Source organism: Sciurus carolinensis, chromosome 4, assembly GCF_902686445.1.
Source record: "Sciurus carolinensis chromosome 4, mSciCar1.2, whole genome shotgun sequence".
NCBI classification, from domain to species: domain Eukaryota; kingdom Metazoa; phylum Chordata; class Mammalia; order Rodentia; family Sciuridae; genus Sciurus; species Sciurus carolinensis.
This window is the reverse complement of record NC_062216.1, coordinates 103,145,799-103,158,230: the sequence shown is the minus strand read 5'-3', so window position 1 is coordinate 103,158,230 and position 12,432 is coordinate 103,145,799. Positions and strand designations below refer to the sequence as shown.

The 12,432-nt window shown below is 38.3% G+C and overlaps 2 protein-coding genes across 10 annotated transcripts in view; one reads left to right on the top strand and one right to left on the bottom strand.

Moving 5' to 3' along the window:
- The window catches only part of Pphln1 (periphilin 1), a 119,903-nt gene extending 108,917 nt beyond the window's left edge, over window positions 1–10,986 (bottom strand). For 2 of the 8 annotated variants that reach the window (XM_047548931.1, XM_047548933.1), the window contains exons 1-2: window positions 10,913–10,973; window positions 9,981–10,259 (exon numbers count right to left, since the gene is read on the bottom strand). In XM_047548931.1, coding sequence (XP_047404887.1) covers window positions 9,981–10,020 — 40 coding nt within the window. In that variant the 5' untranslated portion in view covers window positions 10,021–10,259; window positions 10,913–10,973. Of the gene's footprint in view, window positions 1–9,980; window positions 10,260–10,912 lie in introns of all 8 variants that reach the window. The other 6 variants (XM_047548929.1, XM_047548927.1, XM_047548934.1 and 3 more) reach the window with 6 other exon arrangements.
- Window positions 10,987–11,011: 25 nt separating this feature from the next.
- Zcrb1 (zinc finger CCHC-type and RNA binding motif containing 1) overlaps window positions 11,012–12,432 on the top strand; it is a 30,507-nt gene continuing 29,086 nt past the window's right edge. For both annotated transcript variants that reach the window (XM_047548936.1, XM_047548937.1), the window contains exon 1: window positions 11,012–11,217. The gene's annotated coding sequence lies outside the window, so the exon portion shown is untranslated. The remainder of the gene's footprint in view (window positions 11,218–12,432) is intronic.

Sequence of the window (12,432 nt, the reverse complement as noted above, 5' to 3'; positions counted from 1 at the left end):
GTGGGTGGTTACATAGCAGTTACTCTTTATCCCATATTTTTAGGTTAGACAAAGGTTTCACAAGTTTTTACCAAAGAAAACAGAAATAGTAACTTTAGCACAGCAACAGCAAGTTCTCTAGAGAGTCTACTACACCATTGGTCTGCAAACCAGGCATTTGCAAGAAAGAGGACGCTTCAAACCACAATGAGCAAAAAAAAGTCCTGCTGACATTCTTTGTAAAAATCTTGTTGACAAGAAGAGTAGCTTAATTATTGGGGGGGGGGGGGTCCTTTTGAGGGGCTACATCAAGGACACATTCTGGGTAGAGCGTGAACATGGCATATAACAAAGTCTAAGGGTACACAGCTCCCAAGAACAGATGAAAATAGAAACTGCAAAAAGGCAGAAGCCTAGGTAAGCAACGCAGAGAGGATGAGAATAGGTTTCAGGAAAATGGGTCACTTATATGAAATGGCAATACAGTAGATTAGGGGTTAGTAAATCTTTTCTGTAACAGACCAGACAAATATTTTCAGCTTTACCCTTATCTTTGAAAAGACTGCACTAGATATTTAAGGTTGTTTTTATATTAAGAAAACTGGCTTTAAGATACCTCATGTAGTTAAAAAATAAATAAATAAGAAGATAATGATGGAGAGGCTGACTTCCTCTGTTTGAAAATCCCTAGTTTTGTATTTGGCAGAAAATGGTCTCAACTTCAAAAGTAATCTAAAAATCATGGCAGTGATTGTTAAATCACCAAAGGATGTGTTAAATTCACTATGTAAAAGCCTGATGGATAATTTCCTAATGACTCCCCCTCAAAACTGTAAGGGGTATGTAAGCAAGCTACAATTAATTAAAAGAAAGAAATGGAATGTGGGGCCATCAAGAAAACTGTAAATCTGTGAAATATTCTTATCTTAAAAAAAAAAAATAAACAAAAAACCTGAATTGGAAAGGGTGGCACCCATCTGCAGCCCTAGCTATTTAGGAGGCTCACACTTGAGCTCAGCAGTTGGTGGTCAAACATTAAAAAGTGGGAGGGTGTGAATATAATGAAGCCTAAAGCTCTACCACTTTACATGAAATTCAAAAGGATAAAGGAGTGGTTCTATTATAAAGATTAGGCTCCCTTCGAGTCCCCAGGGCACTGTGGCTCTAGGCTGTAATCCCAGTAATTTGGGACACCAACGCAGGAGGATTGCAAATTCAAGGAAAGTCGGGGCAACTCTACAAGATCCTGTCTCAAAATAAAAAAGGATGAGAATGTGGTAGAGTGCCCCTGGGTTCAATCCCCAGTAGGGAGGCACGAATTAGGCTCCCAGATGCAGCAAAAGATTTTAAGTGACTCATTACCTGACTGTGGAAGATCATAGTTACAGATTTCTTCTGATCTAGTTACAATTTTCTCCCTAGCAGTTTGAAAGATAATAGACTACTATTGCTGTAACCTCAAATATTTTAAAGAATCAATTCATAATTCATAGAAGCTAAAAAAAAAAAAAAAGTAGCAAAAATAAATAAGTCTACAGCCATCCCACCCTGAACATGCCTATCTCTATCTCAGAGATAAGTAGGGTTGGGCCTGGTTAGTACTTGGATGAAATACTCAATGGAAATATAGGGTGCTATAGACTGTAAAGAAAAAAAAAAAAAAAGTAAAATATATAGCCTTGATGAAAACCTAGCAACTGGAAATGAAGCAATTAAAATAAAGCAACAAACAAAAATAATCATGCAGGAGTTCAAAAATAACTTCAGAATATAAATCATCATTTATGGAAGAATTAAATATGAAGAAACACATCAAGGAGCCAAAATCCAGAGATTCCTCAACAAACTGAAGTGAAAATCTCAATATAAGTAAATTCATCAAATGGGGAGTTATTGTTTAATGGGTATGAGGTTTCAGTTTGGAAAGACAAAAAAGGCTCTGGAGATGGTGGTGATGGTTCCATCAGTATGAATTGCATTTTTAAACAGTTAAGGGCTGGGGTTGAAGCTCATTGGTAAAGCACTTGCCTAGCATGTGTGAAGCACTGGGTTTGAGTCTCAGCACCACATATAAAATTTTTTTTAAAAAATCCATTGACAACTAAAAAAATATTTTTTTAAAAAGTTAAAATAGTAAATTTGGTATATATTTTACCACAATAAACTTTTTAAGAAAGCCAAAAACATGGGGCTGGGGTTGTAGCTCAGTGGTAGAGCGCTTGCTTCACACATATGAGGAACTGGGTTCATTCCTCAGCACAACATAAAAATAAATAAAGGTATTGTGTCCTTCTACAGCTAAAAAAAAATTTAAAAAGAAAGCATCCTACAACCTGTTAGCTAAATTTATACTAAGGTGTTCAGACTCCCAATGAGTGATCCTGCTACTTACCATCAACACTTCACTAAGCCTCCTCACATTAATGGAGTCTCAAAAGTATTCCAGTCAAGTTCTCTGATCCTACAGGTTACGAAAACTGAATACAACAGAAAAATGGAAGGACCCTCTACATCACAATTAGAGAACAGAATTAGGATCCAATGCGGAGAATGCAGACTTCGTTTAGAAGTATGCATTAACTGGTTCCAAATTCTTAAAAAATCCCACTTATGCCATAACCGATAAAGAAGGTAAGTTTAATATAGCATCATGGGTTTTAACTCCAAAAAGAAAATAAGCATCTCCTAGAAATGTTCACTGAGCTAACCCCCAACCATTATCACAGTAACTTCAACAGAGGGTTGAGGAAAGGAGGACTGTCATCCTAAGTGAAAGCAGCCAGGAAACTGAGAAAATAAAATCAAGGGCAATATACTTGTGTCAAGTCACTCACACTTTGAGCCAGAATGGTACAAGCCTATAATCCCAGCAACTTGGTAGACTGAGCAGGAAGATCCTAAGTTCAAGGCCAGTCTCAGCAAATTCAAGGTTAGCCTGGACAACTTAAGATAACTGTCTGGAAATTTAAAAAGACGGGGGCGGGGTGGGGTTGGAGGTGGAGTTGGAGGTGGGGATATAGCTCAGTGGTAAAGTGATCCTAAGTTCAATTTCCTGTACCTCAAAGAAAAAAAAAAAAAAAAAAAACACTTTGAATCCAAAGTCAAGGTGATACAATTGGTTTTTTCATGCTATCCAAACTAGCTATAGTGGCAAGTTAGGATATAGAGTAACTGCATTTTGATCTAGTAAGCTTCCATTATTAAATATACTCAGTACATTTTCCCTCCTCCCCAAATTCATTCCCTATTTTATTTTCATCCAGGAACTATTTTTGATAGCCAACCAGTTAGTGAATAGCAAAGTTTCATTTAACCTCATACTTTAAATAGACATTTGCACTGACACTTCCCCTTAGAATGTTCTTCAGGTATCTGCAGTTAACTTTCTCACTTCTAGGATACTTAATGTTCTTTTAATATCACTTAACCAGATCTCCCAATCTTGCTTTTTCACTAATCATCTAAGCTACTATGTAATTTACATTTAATGCACATTATTGATTCTTTACTACTAGAAACATGAGCTATATGCATTTGTTGTTCACTGATTAAGCCCCTAGAAAAATTTGCACAAAGGCCAGGCAAGGTGACACATACCTATAATCCCAGCAGCTCGGGAGACTGAGGCAGAAGGACAGAGAATTAAAGGCAAGCCTCAGTAATTTAGCAAGGTCCTAAGCAACTCAGGAGACACTGTCTCTAAATAAAATACAAAAAAGGGCTGGGAGTGTGGCTAAGTGGTTAAGTGCTCCTGGATTCAATCCCCAGTACAAAAAGAAAAGAAAAATTGTACAAAGTATGTGCTCAGCATTCAGAGTGAATTTATTAATGCTAAGAAAATTATCCCTCTAAATAAATAACTCCATATTTCCACTTCCATCCCAACTCCTTTCAAGGTAATGCTCCACACCTTCAACTCAATATGCCAAAACAGTTCTTCACACTTCTCAGAAATCTACTTCAACTCCTGTCTTTGTTGGTCAATGATACCAACAAGCACCCACAGGCCCAAATCAGAAACCTGAGTCATACAAAACCCAAAACTTTTCATATCCAAATATTCACTAAATTCAGTTATTCTATCAGTTCAATAAAGGATATATATATATAGCTATACTTATTCAAACCACTAGCAACTGCTTGTTCTGCATGGATGCCATTATTTCTCAATACCTCACCCTTGTCTCTGACCAGAATATCTCCCTTCATCCTTCCACTTCAAGACTCATCTCAAATGTCACTTTTCTTACATTCTCCAGAAAGAATTGAACTGTCCTTTCTTTGTACCCCTCAAAACACCCTACTACAATAGTACTATATAACACCATATTCCTTTGCTTCCTTTCCACCCTCCCAAACTAAAAAACACTGCAAAGGCACGTGATTGTACACTTCGTTGTTCCCTCTCCTTAGCAAAGTACTTATTACTGGCCAAAAACTAATAGTTCAGGTAACCACCACCTAAACCTATATACAAGAGTTTGTACCTTTTAATTATTCAGAAAACTTTTTGTTAGCACTGTTGGATTATGATTCTTGCCACACTTCTCAAGACACTATACTACTTTGCTTTTAAGCAAAAGATGTCGATGACAGCCTTCTAGCTCTAGCATCTAAAGCAGTGATTCTCAACACTGACTCCATAGTAGATATAAAGAGCTTTCAAAAACAATGCTACCTATCAGGGTACAGTGGCACATGCCTATAATCCCAGCTACTTGGGAAGTTGAGGCAGAAAGATTTTGTATCAAACTTTGTGTTTGATGCCTCTTTGGGCAGTTTAGCAAAACCCTGTCTCCAAACAAAAAATAAAAAGGGCTAAGGATATACCTCAGTGGTACAGTACCCCTGGATTCAATTCCCAGTACCAAAAAAAGGAAAAGAAATCCATATTTTATTGACCATATTATCCTCAGTACTGCTAAAAGGTATAAATTAAGAAACATAAAAATTTGTATAGCTGAAGTCACACAGGTTCCGAAGAATGTTGGCATATTTTCAGGCAACCAATATATGAATCTATAGCAAAAGCAGACAGACACTGGGTTTGTATACGTATATAACATTAAGAAGAAAATTTTGGCTCTCTATCCTCACTCTCATGCTCTCTCCTCCTGGCTTTCACTCTCTCTTGCACACGCACATCTCTTGCGCATGCACGCTCTCTCTTTTCCTCTCATTTTCTCTCTCTCACCCTGCAGAGAGACACTCTGCCTGTTTGCTTAATAAACTCTCTTGTGTGAAAAAAGAAAAGAAAATTTTCTTGCATTTAAATGAACCATCTGACAGAACTTTAGGTTCAAAATATTGAGTAAAGATTCTTTAAAATTTAGAAGGATTTTTAAATTTTTAATTCTTAAAGCCAGGCACAGAGGCACATGCCTATAATCCCAGGTACTTGAGAGGGTGAGGCAGGAAAATCCATAATGTGAGGACAGCTTGGGCAATTTGAGACCCTGTCTCAAAATAAAAAATAAAAATTGTGTTTGAGAGGTAGATCAGTAGCAGAGCACCCCCAGGTTCAATCTCCAATACCAAGAAAGAATAAAATTAAATTTAAAAATAATACTACCTAGGTCCTACCCTCTGAAATACCTGTAAGCAACAAGGTGAAGGTTACCCAGGGTCTCCTAACAATGGTAGGAAGACCAGGGTCCCAGGAATGCCCAAGGATATGAGGACAGCTCCATGCAGGACCAACAAGGGCAGAGCACAGGGCAGTCTCCAGGTGAACCATCTTTCCACATCCACCCATCTGCAAAAGATGGGTCTCTCCAACTCCTCTTAGGGATGGGTGGGAGGATCCCTGTTTTCAGGCTAGAGGAACTGAGGACAAGGAAGCTGATCATTTAGTCAGGTGGATGAATGACAAAGAGATCCCGAGTACTCTCCCCAAGTCCTCTTCTTCTCTGGGTTCTCCTACCCTCTCTTAGCCCTCGTACCATCCCACCCTTCAGAGCTGTCATACTCCTCACTTTTTTCAAATCTTAAACTCATCTCAGGATGAGATCAACTAATTTAAAGCAAGTAAATATATTTATGACATCCTAAATTGAAACATTAGGGAGATTTTTAAGAATTGACTTGAATCTGAAACTGCATAATGATATTTCTAACAGAAAATGTTTAAAATTCCAGATAACTAAATTAAAAATAGATTTTTAGAATATAATTAGTTAAGGTCTTATGGGAATTAGCACTGCACATTCACATTGCAAAGGAATTAGAAAAAAAGCCTACTTAGGTGTTCCACAAGTTTTCATTTCCTCCTCTATATGCAAGAATATGTGCAACTGAGTTTCAAAACATGTAAACACTTTACTCACAAAATCTTAAAAAGAGAAATTCTCTCTCTCTCTCTCTTTCTCTGTCATTCCACATAAAAATGTGGAAGTTCTGAAAAGCTTAAATTCCAGGGTTCAATGCAGTCTGGAGTCAGACACTGACATGCATGACTTTAAGATTCAATCTCTTTCCAACAGTACCACGCTGCTTCACAAAGAAGAAGAACAAGAACAGAGAGACCAGATTCAAGGTCATTAAATAATACTAAACCAAAACTCTAGACAAGGAGCCCACTACAGACTTCTGAGCCCAGAAATGTGAGGGGGAGACTGTCAATACAAAAGATTAATCTGGCAGTACACAAAATGGATTAAAAAAGAGGCAAGAGGCTAGAGACAGTGAGATCACCGATAGCTCCCATGATGAACCATATAACAGTATTTTTAAAGACTGCATTCTTTTTCAGAAGTCACTTGCCTATTCAATGCTTAAAATAATACTTCTTTTAGGTACACTCATACATTAGTGGTGGGACTACAAAAAAAAAAAAAATGGTGCAACCACTCTGGAAAGCAGTATGGAGATTCCTCAGAAAACTCGGATGGAAACACCATTTGACCCAGTTATCCCACTCCTGGGTATATACCCAAATGACTTAAAATCAGCATACTCCAGTGACATGGCCACATCAATGTTTATAGCAGTTCAATTCACAATAGCTAAAACTATGGAACCAAACTAGATGTCCTTCAACAAAAAAATGGATAAAGAAATTTTGGTACATATACACAGTGGAATATTACTGGGTCATAAAGAATGATAGTATGGGGGCTGGGATTGTGGCTCAGTGGTAGAGCACTTGACTAGCATGTGTGAGGCACTGGGTTCGAGTCTCAGCACCACATAAAAATAAATAAAATAAAAGTATTGTGTACATCTACAACTAAAAATTAAAAAAAAAAAAAAAAAAAAAGAATGATAGTATGGCATTTGCCAGTAAGTGGATGGAACTGGAGACTATGCTAAGTGAAATATGCCAATTCCAAAAAACCAAAGGCCAAATGTTCTGATATGTGGATGCTAACACACAATGGGGGAAATGGAATTTCAGTGGATTAGACAAAGGGGCATGAAGGGAAGGGAAAGGAAATGGGAATAGGAAAGACAGTAGAATGAATTGGACATAACTTACCTATGTTCATATATGAATACACAACCAGTATAACTTCACATATGTAATAAACACAAGAATGGGAAGTTATACTCCATGTACATATAAAATATCAAAATATACTCTACTGTCATGTATATCTAACAAGACCAAGTGATAAAGAAAAAAAAATCAATTTCACCATCAAAAAAAAAAAAAAAAAGAGCCAAGCATGGTGGCACATGCCTGTAATCCCAGCTACTCGAGAGTCTGAGGTAGGAAGACCATAAATTAGAGGTCAGCCTGGGTAACTTGGTGAGACCCTGTCTCAAAATTAAATAAAAAGGACTAGAGATATAGCTTGCCTAACATGTGCGAACTGTAGGTTGAATTCCCAGCACCACAAAAAAATAAAATAAAATTTTTAATTGAGAGTAGAATGGTATTTACAGAGGCTGGGAGGGAGGAATGGGAAGAGAAGGATGTGGGAAAGGTTGATAGATGGATACTAAATTACAGTTACACAGGAACAAGAAGTTCTGGTGTGCCTACAGAAAAATAGTGTACTATACATTTCAGAAAGCTAGAAGAGGACTGGAGTTGTGGCTCAGTGGTAGAGCACTTGCCTAGCATGTGTGAGGCACTGGGTTTGATCCTTAGCACCACACATAAATAAGTAAAATAAAGGTCCATCAATACCTAAAAAATATATTTAAAAAAAAGCTAGAAGAAAGAATTTTGAAGGTTTTTACAATAAGAAATGATAAATGTTTGAGGAGATAAATGTTTAGCCCTATTTAAACATTATACAACATATACATTAGTATCAAAACATAATGTGGTACCTCCCATAATACATACAATTTTTATATTGTTAAGGTATCAGTTAAAAAATACATTTAGTTTTAAAAAAAACTTTTTGAAAGCCCCTGCGTATTTCATTAAATAACAGTAGATTTGTGACTGCCCATTGTAAGTAATAAATTCAATAGAATTACACAAGTAGACAAAAATGCCAGATATTTGCCTAGATATATTTATAAATCTAAACTTTATTTCACACCTGGATGGAGTTAAAGGTTAACAAGTCAGCTTCTTTTCAGTGTTTTACCCTCCATTTCACCTAAAAAAGGATACTTAACTGTTAATATGTATTCTTAAAGTATGCTTTCCTTTTTTTTTTTTTTTTTTTTTTTTTAATTGGGGGATTGAACCCAGTAGTACTCTATCACTGAACTATATTCCCAGTGAGAACAGATAGGATCTCACTTAGTTTCCCAGGCTGGCCTCAAACTTAATACTACTGTCCCAGTCTCCCAAGTCACTGGGATTATAAGCATGTGCTATGACACCCAGCAACGTGTGCTGTCCTTAATCAAGAATCCAAACAGCTTCTTATTAAGCAAGCCTAATAAATTCATATTCCTGTCTTCCATATGCCTATTTCTATCATCTCCTATGCTCTCTGAAAGGATCATTCATGCCATTCTCCTGTGACAGAATAAAACATACTATCCTATAATTGAGTTATGTTCCAAACCAAAACACCTCTTTCCATTCTAACATTCAAATTCCAACCATACTGCAAGGCCCAATTCATTACCTGTTATTCTCTACAAAATCTATTATCCAAACCCCGTAACACTTAAAACATTCCAAACTGATGACTGGTAAGTCACATGTAACTTGTATCTGGCTCATGTTTTTTTTTTTTAAACCAAGATTTTATTCCATTGAGAAGTTTAAAAAAAATTTTTTTCCTACCTTTCTTGAACAAATTAAATGTTCTGACAATACTAGGATTATATTCTTGCCAGTCACAATTAGCTGTAGCTAAGTAGTAGCTTGATCCCTTCCCCAGGTTCTTTACACATTAATTTTAAGTGCCTTGACCACTGAAACCATACCTTCAGCAACTACAATCATTGAAGAACTATCTGACTGCCTTTTATGCACCAGTAATTGTATTAGATATTGTATTTACAAAGATGAAGACAAATACAGTCTCTCCTTCACTGCCTAGCTTAGCAGGTAGGCAAATAGAGAAACATTTAGAATACATGTGATAAGCTTTACAAGCTAAGTAGAAAGGATTTAAGGATGATAAGGAAAATCAACTCTATAAGAAGTTAGGTAATGTTCTCAAATAAAGTCACAGCAGGAATAGAGTTATCCAGAAAGAGGTAGGTAGGAACAGGGAAACCAAATGTCCCAAATAAAGAAAAGAGCCTTTCCAAAGATACTGAGGAGAGAAAAAAAGTATTGTGAGGTAGTAAAATTAGTTCAATATGGCAAGAGTCACAGCCAACTTTAAATGTAGGTATCAGAGAATAGGACTCAAATGAAATGATTAGCAGGAAAAACCTCGTGTTAATAAAAGTCAGCAATTTTAACAGTAAAGAGGTTGAATATGTAACAAGCAAAGGTAGAGAAAAGAGGTTTCAGAGAGAGCTGAGGGGTTAGATGTGTAGAAAAACGAAGAGCAGTGATAGCCTAAATCAAGGGAAAAGAAACACAAAGCAGCAAAGGAAATGGGAATATAGCATAGAAGACCAAAGGGGCTTACATCTTGGGCGGTAACCAAGGATTACTGGGATGTGAAGCATGATAGTTTTGGCTGGCCACAAGTTTGCCAAGAGAATTAGTCCCAGCGGTCCTTTGGTGGACGCAGAGGCATTCAGGCCTCACAAAATTCAGCTGCGCCCTGGATGGATTGCACTTCCGTCTCTCTAGAAGACATCAGCTTCAGTCTGGATTGATTGTGCAGGCTCCAGGACAGGCTGTGGGTTCCAAGCTGCTGGCACGCAGGCTCCCATGGAGTAGTTAGAGGCCTGATCTGTATGTGCTGGTGGGTAGAAGTTAAGTATAAACTACCTTGCATTATTTTTATTTTGTCAGTAGGAATGATGGGCCCGTTACGACCTCTTAAAGAAAAAGCTGTTTGTGCCCCATTACAGATTTGGAGGAGTGGGGGATGGGGGTACCAAGAAGTTCAACATACCAACAATCAAGATTGGTCATTCTGTGAATCCAACTCTCCCAGAGTTGGCCTTGTCTCCCCAACTAGACTGAAATCACCGCCGAGAAAAAAAAAAAAAAAAAAAAGAATAAAAAAACAACAACGCCTGTTTTGCAATTATTTTGTTGTTGTTATTTCTTAAATTGCCTAATACCGAGCTGGGTACGTCAAACACATTCAATAAAATTGCCGACTTCCTGACTGACTGATGTCGACTCACTTAGGTCACCTAGTTCATTACTCTTTTTGCATATTAGGGTACTAAAGAGAAGCGAATATCTAACTTAGGCTCAGTACTTTCCTTTATTCCAAAATCCACTGCGTCTCTCCACCCTCAATCACAAGGGCAGAACTGTTGCACGTCTCCAATGCAGCAGGAGACTCCGGATTCCTCCGCGGAAACCACCCGCCAGCTCTCCTGAAGCGTAGCACCCAGCTCACGCGTCCCATCACCTCAAGCAAAAGTAAAATGCGCTCACCTACTCTGGGCGGCCCGAAGACACCGTGAAAGTAGTCGTCCGCTCCCCGCCGCTATCCTAAGGAAGTACTTCCGGCGCGCACGATGACGTCAACTGACGCGCGCCTTTGGGCCCGCCTCCGGGGCCCGGGTCTAAGGCGAGTCAGGAAGGGGTACGACTGGCCCTACCACCCGGTATTTGCGTCTGACCCCTGCCGAGACAGGTGATGCCAAGTCCGCTGCCTGCGGCGAGGAAGAGTCAGGGTTGAGCCCCAGCTGAGCCGAGGCTGGTGGTCCTCTGGTGTCTCGGGCCCGCCCCACCTAAAGGTAAACGCCTCCTCACTTACGGCCTTTTCCTCCCACCCAGTAGCCAAAACGATTTGCCACCTCTCCCGCCACCGCCGTCTTATTCCTGAACATCAACCTATGCCTGCCTCATGTTACCAGAATGTTTAACGTACAGATGGGCTCAAATGAGGAACTTTTAAAAGCGACTTGTCAATGTTGACTTCCTGAAGTTTTCTAAATGATTGTCCCAGGTGTTTTACCTAGTATTAAGTGATTTTTTTCATTACTTTGCAAATTGTCATAAATTGGAATTTTGCTTTTCGTGATAGTTCACTTTTATGTCGAATACACGCTTCACGTGGATTTTATATCCAAAAATGTGAACTTAGCTTTTGTTATGGAGTGCGCGAGAATTACAAACCACCACCCATATTGAAAGGAAAAATAGGGTCCTTTAATGATCAGGCCAGACAAGCTGTGGCTGGGAGCTGGCTAACGCCTCAAAGAACTCCCAGCACCTGAATTTTGGAAGTACAGAGTTCATAAAGCAAAAACCACAAGGACAATTGAGGCACATGTAGGTCAGAAAAGACCTTGTTGAGACATATTTTGATTACACATTTCAGAGTCATTTTTGTTATACATCAGGGCCATAATCAGGGACGGGGGCGGGGGGTGGGGGAATGCCCTACTGTACTGTCAACATAGATACCGCTTCAGGAGACTGAAAAGAAAACATTATAAGCAAGCATACAATGGAGTCAGCTCAGAACAAAATGGTGTAACTTTGGTTCTTTTCCATTTCACTTGAGACACTGGGTTCAGTCCCCCATACCACAAAAGAAAGAATGAAAGAAAAATATTGAACTTGGTTAAGCCTGATATAATTTTCAATGGTAATTTACTGACTTTGTAATATAAGTTGTGAATGTTAATTATGGGTTATGTTTGTAAGTTTAAACATTATGTGTGTATATAATACACCATTCTTTGGAGGCCCCGAACCTATTCATAAAATGCTGCAATTCATAATTTGGCAACAATGTGCAAAATTTAGTGTTCAAAAGAACTTTACACTGTCAAAAAGTGAGTCTAAAATTTCCTCTTAACATCACTTCTGAAAAAAATATTAAGACAACCAAAAAAAAGTACCCAAAGTATTACCAAAAAAATCAGTGGCAATGGTTCTCTTTGAGACCCCAGACTTGCTGAGGTGGATGGCAAGTTTTACTACCTATTTGAAAGCACATTCTT